Consider the following 24,909-nt stretch of genomic DNA (forward strand, 5'->3'; position numbering starts at 1 on the left):
TCCTGGAAAAGTGCAGATATATGCCAGACTAGGACTTGAACCTGTAGCTCATTTTTATTGTTGGCACAGGCTTTATAGGAGAATAACCCTGCTCGCAGAAATGATTTCAGGATGCAAAGTTTTGCTATGTATTTTATTAAATGAGGTGTCGCAGGTTATTTGTTTCAGTTTAACACATTTTATTAATAATCTTTTCTGAGAACTTCCCTAAACACTCATGCGTTGGACCTCTCTGACGAGGCTTCCCCCATGACAAGACCTGCCGTAAGACAGAACACAAAGTTAAGTTCTTTCTGGGAATAATTTTGAGTTGACATGAGGTTTAGAATATAAGACAATTTGAACATGCTCAACACAATACTACAATTCCACGAAATATATCGTATCAAAGATAGTAATTGTAATGTTAACAAAAGTAGTTCATTCATATTGTACAGTTTTTTTTTTTTTATATTTTGTAAATATTTCAATATTCAGTAATAGTAATACTAATTGAAAATGCAATTTTAACAGTGAAAATTCCCAGAAGATTAACTATACAAAATAAATGTTGTTGTTGTTGTTGTGTTTGTTTTGGTCTTCAGTCCAGAGACTGGTCTGATGCAGCTCTCCATGCTACTCTATCCTGTGCAGGCTTCTTCATCTTCCAGTACCTACTGCAACCTGTACCTACTGCAACCTACATCCTTGTGAATCTGCTTAGTGTATTCATCTCTTCGTCTCCCTCTATGATTTTTACCCTCCACACTGCCCTCTAATACTAAATTGGTGATTCCTTGATGCCTCAGAACATGTCCTACTAACCGATCCCTTGTTTCAGTCAAGGTGCGCCACAAATTTATCTTCTCCCTAACTCTATTCAATACCTTCTCATTAGTTATGTGATCTACCTATCTAATCTTCAGCATTCTTCTGTAGCTTCTATTCTCTTCTTGTCCTAACTATTTATAGTACGCATTTCATTTCCATACATTGCCACACTCTGTACAAATACATTCAGAAACGACTTCCTGGCACTTAAATCTATACTCAATGTTAACAAATTTCTCTTCTTCAGAAATGCTTTCCTTGCCATTGCCAGTCTACATTTTATATCGTCTTTGCTTCAACCATCACCAGTTATTTTGCTCCCCAAATAGCAAAACTCATTTAATGCTTTAAGCATCTCATTTCCTAATCTAATACACTTTGCATCACCCAATTTAATTATGCTACATTCCATTATCCTTGTTTTGCTTTTGTTGATTTTCATCTTATATCCTCCTTTCAAGACACTGTCCATTCCGTTCAGCTGCTCTTCTAGGTCCTTTGAGGTCTCGGACAGAATTACAATGTAATCGGCAAACCTCAAAGTTTTTATTGCTTCTCCATAGATTTTAATTCCTACACGAAATTTTTCTTTTGTTTCCTTTATTGCTTCCTCAAGATTCAGATTGAATAACATTTGGGATAGGCTACAAACCTGTCTCACTCCCTTCCCGACCACTGCTTTCCTTTCATGCCCCTCAACTCTTATAGCTTCCATCTGGTTTCTGTACAAATTGTAAATAGCCTTTCGCTCCCTGTATTGTACCCCTGCCACCTTTAGAATTTGAAAGAGAGTATTCCAGTCAGCATTGTCAAAAGCTTTTTCTAAGTCTACAAATGCTAGAAACGTAGGTTTGCCTTTCCTTAATCTATTTTCTAAGATAAGTCATAGGATCAGTATTGCCTCAAGTGTTCCAACATTTCCACATAATCCAAACTGATATTCCCCGAGGTCGGCTTCTACCAGTCATTCTATTCAGGTAGGCTTCTACCAGTTTTTCTATTCGTCTGTAAAGAATTCATGTTAGTATTTTGCAGCCGCTGCTTATTAAACTGATAGTTCGGTAATTTTCACACCTGTCAACACCTGCTTTCTTTGGGATTGGAATAATTATATTCTTCTTGAAGTCTGAGGGTATTTCACCTGTCTCGTACATCGTGGTCACCAGATGGTAGAGTATTGTCAGGGCTAGATCTCTCAAGGCTATCAGTAGTTCCAATGAAATGTTGTCTACTCCCGGGTCCTTTTTTTGGCTTAGGTCTTTCAGAGCTCTGTCAAACTCTTCACGCAATACCATATCTCCCATTTCATCTTCATCTACATCCTCTTCCATTTCCATAATATTGTCCTCAAGTACATCGCCCTTGTGCAGACCCTCTATATAGTCCTTACACCTTTCTGCTCTCTCCTCTTTGCTTAGAACTGGTTTTCTATCTGAGCTCTTGATATTCATACAAGTGGTTCTCTTTTCTCCAAAAGTCTCTTTAATTTTCCTATAAGCAGTATCTATCTTACCCCTGGTGAGATATGCCTCTACATCCTTACATTTGTCCTCTAACCATCCCTGCTTAGCCATTTTGCACTTCCTTTCGATCTCATTTTTGAGACTTTTGTATTCCTTTTTGCCTGCTTTATTTACTGCATTTTTTTTTATTTTCTCCTTTTATCAATTAAATTCAATATTTCTTCTGTTACCTCAGGGTTTCTACTAGCCCTCATCTTTTTACCTATTTGATTCTCTGCTGCCTTCACTATTTCATCCCTCAAAGCTACCCATTCTTCTTTTACTGAATTTCTTTCCCCCATTCCTGTCAGTTGTTCCCTTATGCTCTCCCTGAAACTCTGTACAACCTCTGGTTCTTTCAGTTTATCCACATCCCACCTCCTTAAATTCCCACCTTCTTGCAATTTCTTCAGTTTTAATCTACAGTTCATAACCAAAAGATTGTGGTCGGAGTCCACATCTGCCTCTGGAAATGTCTTACAACTTAAAACCTGGTTCCTAAATCTCTTGTCTTAGCATTATAGAATATATCTGAAACCTTGTTGTATCTCCAGGCTTCTTCCACGTATGCACCCTTCTTTTATGATTCTTGAACCAAGTGTTAGCTATGATTAAGTTATGGTGTGTGCAAAATTCTACCAGGCAGCTTCCTCTTTCATTTCTTACCCCCATTCCATATTCACCTACTACGTTTCCTTCCCTTCCTTTTCCTACTATCGAATTCCAGTCACCCACGACTATCAAATTTTCATTTCCCTTCACTATCTGACTAATTTCTTTCATCTCATCATGCGCTTCATCAATCTCTTCGTCATCTGCGGAGCTAGTCGGCATACAAACTAGTTCATACTGTGGTAGTCGTGGGCTTCGTGTACTTCAGTAAATCTAGTGATCTGTAGATTTTCACTGTGCAAAGGTGTTGCAGTGATTTATTTATTTATTTATATTTTTTGTGTATATATTGCTGTGTAACGTGTGTGTATATGAGTCTCTGAACAATAAGTGTGAGTGTACTTGTGCTGTTAATAACACATCGTAAGGTCACATAAGGCTACATACAAAATACTCACTACAGCTTCATTCCACAGGCAAATATTCTTAGTTTTAATGTTGTTAAGGCTTTCTAAAGTGCCTGCAACATAAATCACTTCGGAATGTCTGCATAATTGTAAAATAAATTAGTAACAGCTCAGTGTGAAGCACCTGAGTCTTTTACTTTTAGAAATATCTTTTCACAAGAATAATAATATTTTTGTAGGTTCATGTGTAGTAGCACCTTTTCCATGGTACATTTATTATTAATTCAAAGCTGAACACTTTCTTAACTATGAAAAATCTCATCACTTGAACTGAATACTGCTTTGAAGCAGCAATGACAAGAATTTGTTTTGAAGTCAATATCACTCTTTGAAAAGTGACTGAAATTAACTTGACTTTGATCTGTTTGTTCAAGAAATTGATTGTAACTCATCTCCTTTTGGGTTTATACCACATGATATTGGAGTAATTTAAAAAAGAATCTGCTGTGTTGTAAATTGCAGGCAACAATACTAATTATGTTTTGTGCTGTACCACATATTATTAACCTCTGGAAAATTGTACAGTTAATTTTTCATACCTATAGGGATGCTAATGCTACTGAAATAAGTGATTTTGTTATCAGTAATAACATATATTTACCAGAGATACATTACAAGATACGTATGTCTCCATTCAATTCTTTCTCGTAGGGAGATCCACACCAGAGTAAAGAGATCATGAAAATCTGTTTCTGTTATTTTTATTGTTCTTCATATCTTTACTACAAAATGTAGACTATAATGAAATACTGATACTGCTTTTCATATATGCCAGAGTGAGGTAATTATATCTAAAAACAAAGATGATGTGACTTACTGAACGAAAGCGCTGGCATGTCGATAGACACACAAACAAACACAAACGTAACACAAAATTCAAGCTTTTGCAACCAATGGTTGCTTCGTCAGGAAAGAGGGAAGGAGAGGGAAAGACGAAAGGAAGTGGGTTTTAAGGAAGAGGGTAAAGAGTCATTCCAATCCTGGGAACGGAAAGACTTAAATGTGTGTTTGCGAGTGTAAACCTGCCCTTTCTCCCCTAAGGTAAGTCTTTCCGCCCCTGTAATTGAAATGACTCCTTACCCTCTTCCTTAAATCCCACATCCTTTCATCTTTCCCTCTTTCCTGATGAAGCAACCGTTGGTTGCGAAAGCTTGAATTTTGTGTGTATGTTTGTGTTTGTTTGGTGTGTCTATCGACATGCCAGCACTTTTGTTCGGTAAGTCACATCATCTTTGTTTTTAGATATATTTTTCCCATGTGGAATGTTTCCCTCCATTATATTCACATTATTAGAGTGAGGTAATTAATATTTATAAATACTATCCGGTACACAGAATAACAGTTTTATTATGTGTACATTTCATGTCAACCAAAAACAAATGTTTCTCATCCTCAGAGGAATCGTTCAGTGTGAAAACACAGATATGACAAAAGGGAAAAACATGAAGCTGAAAGAAGCTCTGAAAGAGTACCAGAGGTTTTTGGACACAAAAGATTTCATTTTTGCAGTTGGACAACAGTTCTCTATAATGGACAGCAGAGTGACCATATGGTGGCCTAATCGATTAGTGGTGGCTGGACTGTGTGCGCTACATAGCAGCCCAGTGTAATAGGATACAATGCCCTGCAATAAATCTCCTCACCAGTTGCTGCCAACATGGTGGCAGGGCACAGCATTCAGTCAACAGCCAGCTTGTGGCAGCTCCACTGGCTGCCCTAATCTAAAAGTATCCTTAACAATTAATTTCCAATGACAAGCTGCGAAACTGGTGGCATGGCAGGCTGTGCCACCTGGCGACCCAATGTAATAGGGGCCTTTTGTACTGGACACTGACACTGAAATGCAGCTAACATCTGAGCTTGTCCCTCACATGTTCTATTGGGGTAGATCTGGGATTTTGCTGGCCATGAGAGTACCTCAATATCATACAGATAATACATAGTGCCAAATGCTGTGGGTGGGTGACCATTGTCCTGTTGAAAAGTATCAGCATAATAGGTAACATGAGGACGCAGGATGTCCGTGACATGCAATTGTGCCTTCAGAGTTCTTTCTTTCACCACCAGCCTTGAACTGAAGTCATACCCCACGACTCCTAACACCACAATGCCAGGAATGACACCACTATGCCTCTCCAAAACTTTGGAAGAATGGGACCACTCTCCATATCACCACCACACTCACTAATGATGGTCATCCAAGGTAGTGCAGAACCATAATTCATTGCTGAACACAATACGATACCGATCATCAGCAGTCTCTGTTTCCTGGTTGTGGCACCACACTAAACACACCCATTTGTGTTGTGGTGTTAACAGCTACTTATCCAGTGGATGGAAATTACCTAGCTAGTCTCTGCTAGTCTCTAATCAATGGTGTGGGGTAACACAGAATATGGCAGTGAGTCCATTAATTGTTCTCGTATGGTAGGCACAAATGTAAAAGAGTTACAATGTGCTCGTATGCAATAACGTGATCCTTCCTTCTGGTGATCAAGTATGGTCAACTAAAACCTCGACAATGACAGTGAACAAAACTGTCCTCACGTGCCCATGAAATCCAACAATAAGCGACTGTCACATCCGAATGCCCCACACACTGGAATATTTCACAGTTCAATTAGCTAGCCAAATGAAGACCCAGAATGAGACCTCATTCAAACTCTGTCAGATGCTGATAATGCTGTCTCAAAAGAGTTGTGGCACCTGTTTGTCCTTCAGCAATAACTCAATATCTGATGCTCTTTGTGCCCCTTTTATATTCTTCCACACTTTGGAACAACAGTAAATACGAACAACAATGGTGATCATTTTACCTGTCACAGAGAACTGCAACAGTTATTGTTTAGAACCCCTCAGTGATTTGTACAAGCGCAAAGTTGCATTGACATCAAATTATGCCTTTTGGGTGCTTCACTTTTTTGCCACACTTTGTATGTTAGATATAATGGCAACTAAATCTGGATGGCTGGATGGGAATTTGAACCATCATCTTCACAAATGAGAGTCCAAACTGAAGACAAAAATTGACCTGAGACTGTTGACCAACAATCATTAACAACCAAACAAGAAATATTTTTTGATTTGGGAATATCTACAGAGGATGCTCATTCACTTACTAGTGTACTTACTGTACTCCTGGAATTAGTTTGCTAGCTAAACTCTCAAACAAAAGGAATTGTCTTTATTAGTGGATATAACACTATTTAATTCAAAAATAGAAAACTCAGCAACTTCCCACTCCATAAATATCATTCAAGTTCATAGAAGTTCTTTATTTTGATCCATATGTTTTTTATTTCAACTTTGTTAGGAGGAATGTTTTGCTGCACCATTATATATCATCAAAACCCTTCTACTGAGCATGATATGTTCACAACTTTCAAAAAAACTGTGGATTTAACTTTCAAAAAACTGTGGATTTGATTGTCTCCTGTAGTAAAAAATAGTGGGAAACTGTAGTGGAAGAAGCAGAGATTTACTGTTGTCTATTTCTCCATTCAGTATGAGCAATGACTGGCAGGAAAATGGGATGCAGATTCCTGTTTCCTTCTTGATGGACGTAGGACATGTGATGGCAGTTTATTACTTGCAAAGCTCACCTCTCAAGTTGTTGGTGTGGCCTGATGGTCTCCGTTGGCTAGTGGCTTGGTTGGTTTGTACCTAATTATAATGTTTTAATGATCACCTTGAAAATATCAAGTTGCGGTCATGAAACTTGGTGATTGTATTAGCCCTTCTGTACACATTCAGTCTTCAGTGCAACACATTTTTCTCAACAACTGCTTACTTGACAGAGACGTTTGTTGTAGAGGCCTACACTTTGGCTGTTCAGGAAATGTTTCACCTTGAAACTAAATGAGCCAGCAGTTTGGAAATGCCTGTCACACAATGGTTTTTAATTTAAGGGAAGAAGAAAAAGAAGAAGAAAAAGAAGAAGTAGTAGTCACTGGATACCATATCACAATCTTGCTAGATGATGCCGTTTTTGACAGTGGGAAATTCATGTGTTTCCACTGCTTGATATGCTGCATTTTGGTCAAATGTTTGAGTGGAGCAAAAACAAAGATACCCTATAATGTCCTATAAATTATACTGTGAATTTTTGTCCAACTTTTCATAGTCAAAATGGACAAAAGGGATCAAGTGACCAGTTTTTCAAACACTATTTGATTGAAACTTGCTGGTAGATTAAAACTGTGTGCCAGACTGGGACTCAAACCTGGGACCTTTGCTTTCTGTAGGCAAGTGCTTGCTCTGCTATGTGAGCTGTCCAAGGACTCACAGTTTATTCCTGCCAGTGCCACATCTCCTACCTTCCATACTTTGCAGAATTTTTCCTGCATACCTTGTGAAGCTACCACCCCTGGAATGATTTATGTATGTTTTGAAGGTAGAATATAAGGTACTGGCAGAAGTAAAGCTGTGAAGGTTAGGAGTCAGGCTTGGCTGGCACATCTGTAGAGTCCAAATCTGACACACAGTTTTACTCTGGCAGGAAGTTTCAGGTCAGCAAACACTCTGCTGCAGAGTGAAAATTCATTCTGGAAAAGGTTTAATGGCTTTAAAGTAACCAGGGTAAGTAACAAAAATGGCCAGGCAAATATGCTCTAGCGCTGTTTAAAATTCCATGTTAAACATTGAACTTTAAATTCACAATCAACATCTTATTTGTTTTCTCTTGATCTGTGTAATCTCAGTAATGATGTAATACTGGTAGATTTTTCAGTATATTTATTCTGTGCTTTCTGAACAAAACATGAAAATAGAAAAGAAATTTTGTAAAAAAAAAGTGGTCAAATGGCCAAATATTCTGTGAAATGACTTGTATAAAAGAAAGAAATAAAATAGATTAGAAAAACATTGGCATGTATTTGAATTATACTTGAAATTACTTACAGCAAATGTATGCTGATTGAGAATTTAAAGTTAAGCATTTAACTTAAAACTCAAAGAATTTGAAAACTACTAGAAGATATTTAACTGGTGGATTATATAGACAATACCAGCCTGGCATTTTGTTGCCTTGAGTTATTTCTATCATTTATGCCTGAAAATGTAAAAAAGTTCTGACAATTTTTCAGTCTGAAAAATTTTTCAGGAGAGAATTCTTCAGGAAAGAGAATGTGTGTGTTGCAAGAAGCATTGTCTCCCTTTTCAGTGCTGTTGACATCATTGTTCTTGCTCACGTAATTTTCCCCAATAAAAAACTGGATTCATAAGTCAGAGAGCAGTTTCAATTGAACTGCAGATTCTACTTAGAGCTCTTTCTATGTACCTTAACATATTAGTGTTCCAGATGCTAAGGTCCTTTGCATGTATGATTTTAAATATTTAAGTACTTGATTTTGCAAAGCAACAACAACGTTTTTGTTTCAGTGTTCAAATCGCTGTACATGATTTTTAGTATCATAAAAGGTGCAATTTCTCTATGTTATTTCTTACTTTTAGGAAAATCATTACATATTGTAAATTATTTTATTATTTATTTTTTCTTGGATTTGTAATGTTACACTCAGCATTCATCTGCAGTTTTTAAGCAGCTAAAGAAGTAATCTGGACACTGCTAAAACATTTTCACTGCTGCCTCAGTTTGGTGGGTTCCTTGAATTGGTGGAGGCAGTCACAGAACGCTGTGGGCAATATCCTTTGCCGTGTCCAAAGTTTGAGCAAGATGAATAAAACTGGTGTTAGAACACTAGGACTTCCACATCTTTTCTGATTCCCAGTACTTCAAAGAGAGGTGGTCTGCCGTTTCATGCTTATTCATTCAGACTTGTCTGACCATACCTGAAGCATTTGCACTACTTAATCGTTGCTTCATATGATGCTGTACTGTTGTCGTACACTGCCACCAATTCTGCACATATTGCTGCATGGTTGTTCCTTGTCAAATGCAGAAAAAAATTACTATACAATTCTCCACTTTATCATTACAAATGAGCTCCTCATCAGCTGTGAAGGTCCAAATGATTTCTACTGGCTGCTATGTCCTCCCTTGCCTTGTGGTGTTGTGTGGATGTGGTATGAAGGAACATGTAGTCAGAATACCGCTCTCCTGGACATGTTTCAGACCTTCAAGACCACGGAGCCACTACTACTCAGTCACGTAGCTCCTCAGTTGGCATCACAAGGCTGAGTGCACTTCATACCAGTCCTCCCACCGAGGAACAATCCTTCGCAGTACCAGGAATCGAACCCAAGTGCTCCACACAGGAGCAATCTAGGCTGTGTACTCAGCAGTGGAGATGGACCGCTTTATTGTTGGGCTGTGTCAGGCGCCTCTAATAGTGTGCTGCAGTGGTATTTCAGTGTGTACCAAGACTGCAAACTAATTCAGTAAATCTATTTTATTGGGGTGATAATTAAAATTTTATGACTAGCCCTCATCTAACCATTTTCCATTTCATATTGTTGTGATGTTTTAATATTTCAGTATGGTCCCTGAATTTTGCATTTCACCGTACCTGGTTTCTCAACAGTAGTACAGGTCTCACTATTTCATTTTCTTGTTGCAGTCTGTCTGGTGATTGGCCACCATCAATTTGTTCCTTCCTTTTACACTTGATGGCTGGTCCTAAGCAGCTGCTTTAAGATGGACTACTTGCCTCTGATGACTTGAAATATAAATAGTGTGCCACTTTTTGTGGCGGTACAGGCAGTTCATGAATTACAGTCACTGCTTTATAAGTCATATCACTGTTTAGGATATTCTGCTCAACTAGGTATCAGTTTTTTCTCTCTTCCTTATGTTCAGTTTGCAGCTGTATCATCAGATGATGTAAAGATCAGCTTAAAAAGTTCTCAGATGCTTACAATTAGTATCACCCTGGTACAGCAAACAGTAAAAAGCTCTTACTTGAATCAGTAAATTTCCCTCGAAAGTTTTCCCACTGAAACGAGAGAAATCTTTTTACCTTCAGGCTAGCTGTAAGAAATAAAGGAGATAGTAGTGACACTTAGATATCAATTAATGATTTGACATTTACAGACCATGAAATCTCTCTTTCATACAGGAAGAATTTTGAGACTATTCCTCTAGGAAGATTTAGGAACTAGTCTGTAAAAAGTTTAAGAAAATGTGACACTTTTGCCATAATTTGTTGGTTTGAGTGCTGTTGTATTCCATTTACTGATAACCTCCAGCTTAATAGATGTCATAATAGTGAATTTTTTTATGCGTGCTTACTTATTTCACAGAATTATGTTGAGCAGACTACCATAACCCCGTACAATAACATCTGTAGGACAACTATACATTGGTTTCACCACCAGTGGATTCTTTTCGCTCACTCGTACACCTTCCTCATTCCCATATTCCATATCTACCTTCTTTTATGGTCTCATTTAATTAGTACATTCTTCAGTTGATATCTGATGATGAAATTTAGTAACATACTTTGCGAAATCCATGTAACAATGAATTTTTATAAATCATTTCTTCACTTCTTATGTATCTTGAACGGAATAGCTTGATAGAACTTTTACAACTATGTTTTTACTACAACATCAGTCACAATGTTTATTACTTTGCGCTGTAAGCTTCCTCATTAAATTCCCTGCTGTGTGCCTTATAATTTCAGAAGTAACTAATTATTTTGTATCAAAAATCTACCTTAGTTAGTGATAATCCATGGTTCATTAATAATAACTACCATAAATTTGAGTACAAAAAGACGTTGGTCACTGAAGAGTGAGCTACATAAATCTATTCTTTACACACACACACACACACACACACACACACACACACACACACACCACATACACACACACACACACAATTAGAATAAAAGACTCGCGAACTTGAGATTTACAGGCAGTATAGTAGTCCTATCCAACAATGTGATAGAATGCAATCATCTCTGCAGGATGTGTCAGATAGTTACAAAAAAGTAGACCTTAAGATACATCTGTTCAAAACAAATACAACACATTCTTTGCACTCATAATAGATTTCACTAAAATAATTTGCTTTGAGAGAAAATACAAGGAGTGTTAGAATAGGAACCATGAGAAACTTCAGCAGCTAGATGTGATGCAGCACGGTAAACACAATTAATTGTGAATGTTATTGAAAAGGACAAGACTTCCATTAAATCTGAGGCTGAAATGAACTATGGAAATAATTACTGTGTAATATTTATAATTGCATATTATTATCACATGACATGGGACATTATTGTAATTCATTGAATGCATTATTTTGTAGTCCCTTAACTCAGCGAAGCTTGCAGAATATTGTTCTTTAGATTAAGAAAGTGGTTCATTTTACCAGATTTTGTTGCTTGATTCTGAACAATTCAGAATGCTGGATTGATATCGGTTCCTACATATGTGGCTGCTTCTCCACAGTATTTTTTAAATGTTGCATGGATAGGAAGATAAGGATTTAATGTCCCACTCATAACAAGATTATTAATGGCAGGACAATTCTTGGACTGGGGAAAGAAATCAGCCTGTCCTTTTAAAAGGAATTGTCCCAGTATGTACCAATTAAGGAAATCATGGAAAACCTAATTCTGGATGACAAAAGAGGGATATGAACTGTCATTACCTGAAATGTGTTGTTAGTTCTTACCATTGTAATGTTTGGTGAATGTATCTTAATTGTTAGGATGAGAGGAAGTGTCATATTAGCATACTTTTTATAGTTCCTTTCCTCTGCTAATTTTATTCGTAGCTCAACGTAGACATGGTTTATTATTGGATTTTTTTGTCATGTGTTTAGAGACAGAACCTATGCAGGATGAAAAATTCATTGTACCTGTTAATTTTTGTTATTTTTCATCAGGATGAAATTGGATTAAAGGAGTGGGCCTTGTCACTGAGGTCAGCGCATAAATGTTCTCTGGAGTTGCTTGGCAGCATGGCAAAGAAAGCAGGGAAAATATATGGAACAGAAAGGGATGCAAACAACAAAAATCCCTTCATAGCAACAAGAAACACCAATGGAAATTGAGGAGAAATCGTCGGATAGTGTTTTTTATTCAGTCGTCTCATCTTGCCAGAATGTGCATTGTTTGGCTATAATTAGGTCATGGTAACTCAGTGACATACACCAAGATTGCAGGCAAGGAGTAACTTGATGGTATTTGTACAAAAACCTCTTAATTTTTTGCTATATTTAAATGCCAAACCTTCCCTTATCCTATTACGGATATGTGATAGACGAGTAGGCCTCTTGTAAATAAATGTGTATGAAAGTTTTTTTATTTAAGTGAAAGATAATCAGAGGAATAGTACTGTCAGAGTGTTAGATGACAACATACGATAGCCAGCAAAATTAATATAATTTTATGCAACCAGTCATCATAACGTAAAATGCAGGACATTATTCCTTCACATCTGTGTGTGGTCATCCATTTTTAGATGAAGTTCTGTGAATTTCAGTGATATGAGTGTTTAGAAGACATTGAAATACCAAGAAGCAGAGACTTATCATCCCCTGTAGTGGATCGAGAGACCACTGTGAAGTGTGTGGGAGAGCATGTTTCCTTGTGTGTACAAGTGTAGATACTTTTTTATTTTAATTTTGCCTTTTCCTTCCCTGAGAACATGTATTGATTGTTGGAAATTAATTTGCCAGTATTTATGTTAATGCTGGTATTTTATGTATGAGACATTTAGATACTGTACATATAATAAGAAACAAACAGTATTTTCACACAACAGTGCAAAATGTCTTCTCATAAGTACTTTAAAATATTTTTTGTTACACATCATTATTTATTTTGAAACTACATATTATGTGACAGACTATTAGCAAACTTTTAAGACATTCAGTGTGGAATATTATCCATATTTCAGTTACGATGTTATTACTTCTAGACTTGTGATTTTTTTTTCCCAAATAACTACATAAAATGCTGCTCACTGAACTCCTCTCTTAACACAGTCCAAGTTAAGTTGTACATGGTTGTTCCTGAGTTACAGTTTGTAATTTCTTATTTTACATGCTGAAGATGTAAAACATTGCTCAGAGTAAACTGTGACCGCTATTTCACGATATAAAATAATTGCATTTTATTTTGGTTAACTTTTATATTAACTTAGTTCTTGAAGTTTTGTAATGATTCCTGCTGTTAAATTTCATGGCAAGTGACTACTGAGAATGGATATACCACAGTAAGATTCTTAACGATAATCAATTTATGTTCACAATACATGTTTCACTGTTCAGTAATTCTTGCATTTAAGAACTCAGGGTTTGACTGGATTACACACTTGAAGATACTGTATGCAACAGAATTATACATGTAATAACATTAGTAATTGTCCAGTGTGAGCTATAAATCCTGAAATACATTTTCATTTTTATCAATTTTCACTGAAACAGTAGCAGTTATTAAAGCCACTCAGAAATGAAGTGCTTCTGGAAGATTTGGTAGTTCAATCATATCTTCACTTAATTTAGAGACTAATTAATGCTCCAGTCAAAACAGCAAACACGTGTAGTGTGATCTGTTAACTTATTTATAAAAAGAGTCATTTCCTGTTAATAAGAAATGGTGACCTGTTCTCTGGCTGAAATTGTACTCAGTGCACAAAATGGATAAGAAAAGACAATTCAGAACATTAAAAATGTTACCACAAGAACTTACTTGGTTTCAATTTTATTAAAAATAAGTTCTTCTTCAAGTCTTTCATCTTGAGAGTCACAGATAAATCCCATTCTTCAGTTGTTCCCTCAAAGATGTTAATATAACATGTATCCAACAAAACATTGTTACTGCAAGTCCAGCACAGTGGAAGTTCCAAATGTTGTACATTACTACCACAAACCTGTTCTAAAATAACTGAAATGAGTTGTGTGCAAACTCCAATCTCCTAGAATTGCTTTCGGATGTCATTGGATAGAATTGTTTGACATTTGCAATGCACAGTAATTAATGTGCTGTGGCCTAATATGTATGAATTGTGATTTTTTTATACTTAATTGTAAAAAAAGCTGCAAATGGCCTCAAATATGACGAACAGTGTAAGATACCATAAAAAAGATACAACAAAGACAAGACCTGTTCAGTGACAAATTACACACCGAAATAAGAATGACAGAATTGTTTTTGTGATTCACTGCAAAGTATCCCATCTCTTGAACATAGATATGTTTTGAAATGCTAATGAATGTAACATACAGTGGTTTATTGAATTCCTTCTACTAGAGTACATGAAATACATAGGTCCTGAGCTGTTTGATTTTTCACCACTTTTCCACATTTGCCTCTGTATAGATCTTTGAAACTAAAGGTGGTCATCTGAGCCGTTAACTATGGATTTTGGTGAGTCTTGGGTATATTGTTGAGGTGTCTTCCTAAGTACCTGGCTAGCAGCTTTTTGTATGTGATAAAATCAGCGTTGAACTTTTGTGCATAGGGAGATGAGCTATAATGAGGAGTTGGGTCTTACTAAAAGTTGTTCAGGAGGGAGACAAAGATAAATATAAGCAGTGAGAAAGAACACTCTTGCTGTCCCATGGAATTTTCCCTGAGCACAGTACTTCCCCATATTTTCCTTACATTCCCAGCATGGCCTTTTTCTCATACCAAAGGAACCATTGATCTGAAAAATTGAGATTACTAGTAGTTATATTTTTCTTTTTGTTTTGGTATAGTTCCAGTTGTTAAAGTTTTAGTGACTAATAAGTATGCTCTTTTTTAGTGTGTCACATAATGTTATCTTGTTCTTGACGTTTTAAGCAGACCAACTGTAATTTGTTTTACTCCTACAGCCGAACTGCATGTTAAGCTGACTTCCCTCACCAGTTGAAACTGATGAGACTGTGTCAAGACAAAAGAGAATTTTTTCTTGTTATAGTAGCGCTCGGCTAGTGGCATGCAAGATAATTAATTGTTCATTGTTGCACCATTATTCACTTTCATTTCATTTTAAATTTATTTAACATTTAACATTTCTGTTATCAGTTCTCGTTTTGCAGTTTACTACTATAGCAACACTACTTTGTAAGTGCAGTAGTTACTTGTATTTCAAAATTACTTCCGTCTCACTTTACGCAGTGATTCTCATTATGAAAATTTTCATATTGTGCGTCTATCACTATTTCCTGAATCCTTGGAACCAAAAAAATGAAGATTTTCCCCAATATTTCACCTATCCTGCACTGAGTATTTTTTTTAAGTTTTCTGTGATCAACTTTCACTTTTTTTTTAATGCGAAGATAAACTTCTGTAAAACTTTATTGAAAATTAATATGAATAAGCTTCTGTGCATTTCCACCATATTTTTACAAAGCAGTTTCAACTGATGGAGTGTGTTTTCCAAAAGAGAGAATATTTCCCTTTGCATGCAAATACTTTGGCAAAAATATTGACATTACAAGGGATAATACTAAAAAATGTTTTTGAACTTTTTAATTGTGAAGAGAAATGAGTTGCAACTCACGTTTTAGTTGTCACTGCAGGCAATTAAGCTGACACACTAGTTAGGTATGTGCTTATCCTTTCTTCCCAACTTGCTAACTCTATAGAGCTGAAAAAGTACGTGATTGTGATAGTACATAGAATAAACAGAAATGTAGATGTGTGGTAATCAGTCCCCCTCATGGTAATGTTGAAACATAGTTTGCAAAATTCAGCAAAAACATGATGAAAATTATTCAAATTCACACCTACTGTTAAGGTGGTCATCATTTAAAAATTGTAACTGTAAAATCTTATGCTGTTTCCACTGGAATTGTAATAGAGCTACGTACAAGATGAAGACATCTTTTCAGAACTGATATTCTGATCATAATTTTTAAATCAGTAGCACCGTGTATTGCCTGTAAGTGAAAGCCAATTCCATTTCCTATCCCTGTGTTTTGTTTCACCTGGATTTGAATCGTTGGGACAGAAAAGTGCATGGTAACATTGGCAGATTTCTATATCTTTGTAGGGAGTATGCAAACAAGTTTAATTACTGAGAGTCAAAACATTTTAGCTTATTGACAATAATATTTTTGTGAACAGATCTTACACATTCAGTCATATATTATCTAAACAGATTATTACTCCAAGTACTATCCTGAGAGGAGCTAAGAAAATATTTGTCACTTAACATGATTAGTATTAATGCTAACAAAACAAACTTCTGCCGTAAACATCTCAAAACCATTCCTCATATCTTGTTTGAGTCTCATTAGTGACCAATGTATATTCCAAACAACTTATTTAATAAGGTGCAGTAAGATTATTGTGACCATTATTTATTTTGTACATTTACTGAATACAAAACTCGTGCTACATCAGTATATCTGTTGGTCAGTATGGTGAAGTGCACATTAAGTACTTCTGATAAACAGGAAAAATTTGTCATTGTTCAATAACTCTAAGATGTTGAATGTACATAACTTGTACCCTAATAGAATGAAGTAGTGTTGTCCACTTGATTGTTAGAACTCACATTATTAATGAATTACAGCCACCTTTCCAGATTTGTGGATTTTGCAGTGAAATTATTTCCACTTTAATATATTGGTGTTTCTCATGTTTCCATAACTGGAAAGAACTTGTTAGGATGGGTTGCAAACCTTTGCAACCAATGATATGGAGAATGTGAGTTCTGTATTAGTTGAAGGGTATTAAATAGTTAAAGTCATAAAATTGATCTACATAGTTACATTAATTATGCAATTTTTAATTTTTCTTAGTAATTATGTGTATCCAGTCATGTAATAGAATTTTGTGTGAGTAATTATGAGCCACTTATATTTATTCATAGCACATTTTGATACCTTTTGAGTTACTTGCTTGTCAGCTGAAGTCTTGTGAGAGATAGAGCTGATAAATAATACATTCAGCAGAAACAAATTGTAGAAAGCATGAAATATTTATATTCAGATTCCATATGTAGTGTGTGCAGTCTATCTGAAAAATTTCCAAGGTGTTTAATGTGTTCTCTTTTCCTTTGTAGAATGTGTTAATTTCAGTAACAGTCTGTAGGTACATTTCATCTCTGCTTTTGTCCGGAATCCAGGAAGTGTGAAGAAAATTAACTTTATTCACAATAATGTACACACCTTAATTTTGTCACCAGTCATTTGCAGAGAACTGTGAGGTGTGAATGACAGTGTCACAACACACCAATTTTCGTGGTTCTATTGAAGTAGTGGACAGAGGTAGTAACAAAACTATAATTACATGTAATTAACTATTGGCTATAAAAATGTAGTTTGGTGACTATGCTGTGACTCACTGAGGGAAACACAGAGCAGCATTTTATCATCTTTCAGACATAATCTAAATTCATTGTAACATTCCATTTAAAATGCTTTGGATAAATTTTGTATCTGATTAAGTGCTTCAAGAGCAACAAGAAAAATATGATTTAAAAATAAGAATATTTTTGTAAAATAACAGAAAATTTGTTCTGCGTGAAAGCTTACTTCAGACACCATCCTAGATTAGAGGACATATTACATTTGTATTTATTTAGCAGAGGGAAAGTATTTCTCTGTTAAAAATGTAACAGATAAGTGATGTAATTTATTTGTGTTGAGTCCAATACCAAACAGCAATAAACCAGAATTTTTACAAGTTTTTTAATGACAAGTAATGTGACAGGGTTATCTATGTGCATATGTCAACATGTTTACTCAAGAATTGGCTCTCATTTAAATTATTTTAGATCACTGACCAGGAGCTCATGGAGCTTACCAAATAATTTACTGCTATCCTATCTTAAAAACTTTTATTTCTACCCTTATTTATTTTCATTAATTCAGTAGTTCATTTTCTCAATCTTTATATGTTTTGAACTTCAACCAGTTTGTTACAAGAATGTCACAAACTTATAGACGTACTATATTCCTAGTGATCCTTTTGTACTATGGGTAACTAAGTCATTATTTGCAATTTTTCATTGAGTTATTTTGTATTATTTGTCATTGTTAAATACCACTTTGTGTCAGACATTTTTTTCTGACTGTGATTGCAAAAATACAATTCAGGAGGGGTTCATCATCTTGTCATGAATACTCGTTTTCTACTTTAAAATGTATAATTTATTATAAAGACTGCTATCCATGTATTGTAATCTGTTTATTTCTGCCATGCTTGCCTACATGCCTTCAAAGCAGAAACTGTGACATTTGTATTTATTACTTTTCTAATGAATCTTTTTTTATATAATAATGTTTTGATAATTATCTGAGGTTCAGTAGCTAATCTTGAATGGCTATGCATTTCCTTTTGTTATGACAATTCAGAAAGGTTAATTGTAGTGGAAACTATCGTAACATGGGCTTCAAATATTATTGTCGAAGCTCTTAGTGCTGTTTACCACACCTTTTTTGTAGCAACTGAAAGTTAAGGAATTGTCATGTTATATGCCAGTGGACAGTTTGTGTGTGTGTGTGTGTGTGTGTGTGTGTGTGTGTGTGTGTGTGTGTGTGTGTTTTGCAAGTACATTAAATAAAGTGCGTACTGTTTTACTTAGAACTTCATAAAAAGGAGTACATGAAGATGTTCATGGTATAGAAGGAAATGCATTACAACAAAAATTGTTCTGAAATATTTGAACACGTTTTCTTTAAACAGCTTGTTTGTAATAAAAGATTGATTCACTTCAGTTGCACATGAACATCTTATTGACTTTTGTGGAGGCCCTTCTACAAGAAATTATATTTATTACTTTGCAGAATATTTCTTATTTGTGCAAGTGAAACGGAGAAGGGTAAACGGGAAAAGTTTACAAACTTTTACAGCTTTTGCTAATGTTCTTGGACATTATTTCTGCTGGTGTACATATCTTTCTGAGCAATAAAATGTAGTGATTTTATTTTTGGCATATTGTGCAGTTTCAGATTATACAAATAACTTTGTAAATGCCCACACTGTATTTGTGTAAGTACATATCTCTTTTTCTATTCAAGTTCAAACACTGATGTCAGTGGTGCTATGTAAAATTTGTAAGGAAACACGTTGGGTATACCTAAGTGTTTTGTAAATTTTCGATGTACAATTTGATGTTAATAGTTCTGGATGTAATGCTTTCATTCTCTTACACTCATTGAGAGGCTTGCCCTATTTTTCTCTTTGTGGTGCCACATTGTGCTGAGGCTTTCATAATATATAAAAGTGTGCAGAACAACAAACACAGTTTGGCCTTGTAATGTGTGTTGTTTAACAATTCAAATTTGAATTTAATTTGAATGAAAGTGTTTTGGAGTCACATGGTTAACATCACAAGATGTTCCAAATTTGATCATTTTTGCCCTCGCAGTATTCAGTGAGTCGTGCATGTATGATAAATTAAATAGTTCAGAGATTCTACTGCATATCTCAGACAGCTGAAGTCCTTACAGGGAAGGATACAGTAAAGTGAAAGGCGTGATTCATAGCCTCACAGCTGTGACAAGTGCTCTTTCAGTTGGCCATCTACTCAATGGTCCAATAGTGTTGGTAGTGAAGATATTATGTAGACTGGATGGGAGAGACAGATTTAACATTAAGTTTGTATTCTGAAGCATGGGGTCTGGGTTAGATAATTCCTTCACTATATTCTCCTGGAAGAGAAGCAGAGGTCTCTCTTAAAATTTGAGATGTGCTTAGATGGGTCAATGGGTGAGAACTGCATAATTTCTAATGTTTCCCTTTCACCAAACAATTTAGCTAAATGCTGATTAAAGTACATAAATGCCTTCCTTTGTCCACTCATAAGTTAGATGGTGGTGCTGTGAAACATTGCCACTAAATGTGCAAGTGAAACATGATGAACATTCACCCTTTTTGGTAAAAATTAAATGATCCTATGACAGTATTGACCAGGAGACCCCCATCTGGGGTTGTTCGGGCCCTCAGTTCAAGTCTTTCTGTTTGACGTCATTTCAGTGACTTAAAAAAATAGAGCTGTAGACACCTATTACAGGGTGGAGCCACAATTGAATTGATACACCTGTCCACAATAGTCCATGTTGTGAAAGTCATTCCATACCTGCATAACTACTGCACAATACTTCAGATGAACTCTACCTACTGTGGTCAAGCCCTGGTATCCCTATACAATTATTAGACATCCATCCATCACCAAATTAAATATTCCATGATGTTATTGGATGTATCCTATCAGTACATCCCTTCTTTTTAAACAAAATGAAACAGTGGAAAGTCTAGGATGGAATAATAGCAATGTTGCGAATGGGATAGACTGAAACTCGCCATATAGTGGAGATGCTGAGTCACAGACCACTGTCTCTGGCTGCTGAGGCCAGGCTGCGAGCAACCCCACAACTGCGCATGATTGATGAGAGAAGCAATCTTGGTGGTGGGAGGAAGGAGGAGGCTGGAGCGAGAAGGGGAAGGGATATCAGGGAGGGGTCGCAGGTGGTAATGTGCTACTTTTGGGAGCATACAGGGATGTGGTCCAAACAGGATATGGTAGTTAGCTGCAGTTCAGAGTTCAGATGGGGACAGAGGGGACAAAAGGTGTGGAAAAAGAGAGAAGTAAAGATAATGTGGGTGTGATGGTGGAATAGAAGGCTGTGTAGTGCTGGAGTGGGAGAAGGGCATAGGAGTGTGAAGGATAGTGACTAGTGAAGGTTGAGGCTAAGGGGGTTATGGGAATGTAGGGCATTGCAGGGAGAGTTCCCACTTACGCAATTCAGAATGTGAATCACATTCTCTGCCAGGATTTCAACTACCTCTCATCATGCCCTGAAATGAGGTATACTCTACTCATTATCCTTTCCACCTCTCCCACAGTGGTAATCCACCATCTACTGAATGTACAAAATATTCATGTGCGTTCCAACTACACCCCTGCTCCTAACCTCTTCTCTCATGGCTCATATCCCTGTAATAGACCTAGATGTAAGACCTGTCTCATACATCCTCCCACCATCACCTACTCCAGTCCGGTCAAAAACATCACCTATCCCATCAAAGGCAGGGCTGTCTGTGAAAGCAGTCATGCAATCTACAAGCTAAGCTGCAACAGCTGTGCTGCATTCGACGTGGCAAGAGAACCAACAAGCTTTCTGTCCACATGAATGACCACCAACAAACTGGCCAAGAGACAGCTGGACCACCCAGTTACTGAGCACGCTGCCCACTAGCACACTGCCCACTTCAGAGACTGCTTCACAGACTGCATCATCTTGGTCCTCCCTACCAACACTAGCTGTCTTGAAGTGCACAGGTGGGAACTCTCCCTGCAATATATCCTACATTCCCGTTCCCCCCCCCCCCCCCCCCTCTCACCCAAGACCTCAACCTTCACTAGTCATTGTCCTTCACCCACCTGTCCCCTTCCCAGCACCCACTCCAGTACTATACATCCTTCTATTCCACCAATGCATACAAAGTCTCTTTACTCCTCTCCTTTTCCACACCCTCCTGTCCCCTGTCTAACATTCCAACTGCACCTAGCTGCCCTATCCTGCCTGGACCACATGCCTGTATGCTCCCACAAGTAGCATTTTACCATCTGCCACCCCTACCCTACTATCCCTTCTCCTTTCCACCCCCCAGCCTCCTCCTTTCTACCACAACCCAGTTCATCATGCGCAGTTGCTCGCAGTCTGGTCTCGGAGGCCACTCGGCGACCAGTGATAATGGTCATGTGTTTGAGAGTTTTGCTTGCATGAATATGCGTGTGCGTGTTTGTCCTGTAGAAAAAGGCCTTTTGGCTGAAAGCTCACTTGTTTAGCAGTCTCCGACTCTTCATCTCCACTATATGGTGAGTAGCAACCTATCCATTTCATACTATTCTTTTTAGACAAGTTAGGCCATAGATACCTTTTCTCCTCTATTTGATTAAGTTACATCACACTGCAGATGTTTCAAGTCTTTTTTTCTCCATGATGTTTATTGACCATGTTTCACTTTTTTATAATGCAACACTCCAAGCAAATACTTTCAGAAAATACGTCCTAACATATTTCTCATTTTCAGAAATGCTTACCTTCCCATTCTATATCTACATTTTACAATTCTCCTGATTTCTGCTACCAACAGAATTTTGAAGTCTGAATACAATACTAATCCAGCACTTGCAGTGACTCATTTTCTGATATAAATCATTCAGCACACCTGACTTAATTTAATGACACACTACTACCCATGGTTTACTTTTATTTGTGTTTATGTTATAAACTCTTTCCATTCCTGTCAACTGATCTTCCAACTCAACATAATGGATCCAAAAACGGGCATAACCATTATGCAGATTCATAGACGACTTTCCTAGCCATCCGAGTTGAGGAATTACCATTTTGGAAGATGTAATCACTTACTGAGAACATCATCTTTGTTACTGATTGAACATGGTAATCTAAAAAGATTTCATATATCATACTAGTTAACTGGTGTGCAGGAAGTATGAGACAAGTGAAATACCCTCAGACTTCAAGAAAAATGTAATAATTCCAATGCTAGAAAGAGTAGGTGCTAAGGTACAAATATTACTAAACTATCAGTTTATTAAATCATGGTAGCAAAATACTAAGATGAATTCTTCACAAGAGAATGGAAAAACTGGTAGAAGCCAACCTCAGGGAAGATCAGCTTGGATTCCAGAGAAATACAGAAACATGTAGGCAATACTATGCCTAAAACTTAAGGGTAAAATACAGGGAGTGAAAGGCTATTTACAACTTATATAGAAACCAAATAATAGTTATTGGAGCTGAAAGGCATGAAAGCAAAGCAGGGCTGTAGCCTGTTGCTGTTGTTATTCAATCTGTACATTAAGCAAGCAGTAAAGGAAACCAAAGAAAAATTTGGAGTAGCAATTAAAGTTCAGGGAGAAGAAAAAAAAAACTATAAGTTTGCCAATGGCATTGTAATTCTGTCAGGCAGCGAAGGACCTGGAAGAGGAGTTGAAAAGAATGGAAACTGTCTTGAATGGAGGATATAAGATGAACATCAACAATAGCTAAATAAGAATAATGCAATGTAGTTGAATTAAATCAGGCAATGCTGAGGGAATTACATTAGAAAAGAGACACTTAAAGTAGTAGATGAGGTTTGTTATCTGGGCAGCAAAATTAAGGATGATGGCCAAAATAGAGAGGATATAACATGTAAACTGGCAGTGGCAAGAAAAGTGTTTCTGGAGAAGAGAAATTTGTTATCATCAAAATATAGAATTAAGTGTTAGGACATCTTTTCTGAAAGTATTTGTATGAAGTGTAGCCATGTATGGAAGTGAAACATGGACAATAAGCAATTTAGACAGGAGTAGAATAGAACCTTTTGAAATGTGGAGCTACAGGAGAACACAGAAGATTATATGGGTAGATCACACAACCGATGAGGAGGTATTGAACAGAACTGGGAGAAAAGAAATTTGTGCCACAATCTGACTAGAAAAAGGGATCAGTTTATAAGACACATTCTGAGACATCAGGGGATCACTAATTTAGTACTGTAGGGAAGAGAGAGTGTGTGTGAGGGGCAAGGGGGGGGGGGGGGTTAAATATTTGTGGAGGGACACAAAGAGATAAATACAGTAAGCAGATTCAGAAAGATGGAAGTTTCAGTAGTTATTCAGAGATGGAGAGGCTTGCACAGGATAGATTAGCATTGAAAGTTGCATCAAACCAATCTTGGGGCTGAAGACCACAATAACAGCAACTACCACTTATCTTTCTTTTCACATTACCATGAAAACTATTAAAGGTCAGGATATGAAAGCCCAATCTATTACAAAAACGTCTGCATGCTTTACATTTGGAAAAAGACAATCTGGATGTATTCTTTGCCTGGTGTTCCTCCATGTTTATACATATTCTAAAAAGAAATATGTTTAAATGAAGACTGTATTGGACATATTACTTGTTTCCACTAATCTACATCTACATGCATACTCTGAAAATTACATTACAGAGGGTTCATCAAACCACATTCACAATAACGCTATTTTTACAATCTCATGCAGAATGCGGAAAAAACGAACACTTATATCTTTCTGTGAGAGATTTGACTTCCCTTATTTTATTGCGGTGAACATTTCTCCCTATGTAGGTCAGCATCAACAAAATATTTTTGCATTCGGAGGAGAAAGTTTGTGATTCAAATTTCATGAGAAGGTTCTTCCGCAGTGAAAAATGCCTTTGTTTTAATTATGTCCACCCCAAACCCTGTATCATTTCAGTGACACTCTATATCATATTTCGTGATAACACAAAACTTGCTCCCTTCTTTGAACTTTCTCGATGTACTCTGCCGGTCCTATCTGGTTAGGATCCCATACTGCACAGCAGTATTCTAAAAGAGATCGCAGAGCCATAGTATAGACAGTCTCTTTAGTAGATCTGTTACATTTTCTAAGTGTCGTGCAATTAAAATGCAGTTTTTGGTTAGCCTTCCTCACGACATTTTCTATGTGTTCCTTGCAATTTAAGTTGTTCATAAATGTAATCGTAGGTATATAATTGAATATACAGACTTCAAATTTGACTGATTTATCATGTAATTGAAGTTTAACGGATTCCTTTTAGCACTCATGTAGGTGACCTCACACTTTTTGTTATTTAGGGTCGGTTGCCAATTTTTTCACTACTACTAGTTGATAAATGA

At 36.6% G+C, this 24,909-nt stretch overlaps 1 protein-coding gene across 1 annotated transcript in view; it reads left to right on the forward strand.

Annotated features, from left to right (window-relative positions):
* LOC126336941 (G protein-coupled receptor kinase 1) overlaps positions 1–16,968 on the forward strand; it is a 1,003,538-nt gene extending 986,570 nt beyond the window's left edge. The window contains exon 16 of the mRNA XM_050001122.1: positions 12,186–16,968. Coding sequence (XP_049857079.1) covers positions 12,186–12,353 — 168 coding nt within the window. The 3' untranslated portion in view covers positions 12,354–16,968. The remainder of the gene's footprint in view (positions 1–12,185) is intronic.
* Positions 16,969–24,909: the final 7,941 nt, after the last annotated feature.

This window comes from Schistocerca gregaria, chromosome 1 (assembly GCF_023897955.1).
Source record: "Schistocerca gregaria isolate iqSchGreg1 chromosome 1, iqSchGreg1.2, whole genome shotgun sequence".
Classification (NCBI taxonomy): domain Eukaryota; kingdom Metazoa; phylum Arthropoda; class Insecta; order Orthoptera; family Acrididae; genus Schistocerca; species Schistocerca gregaria.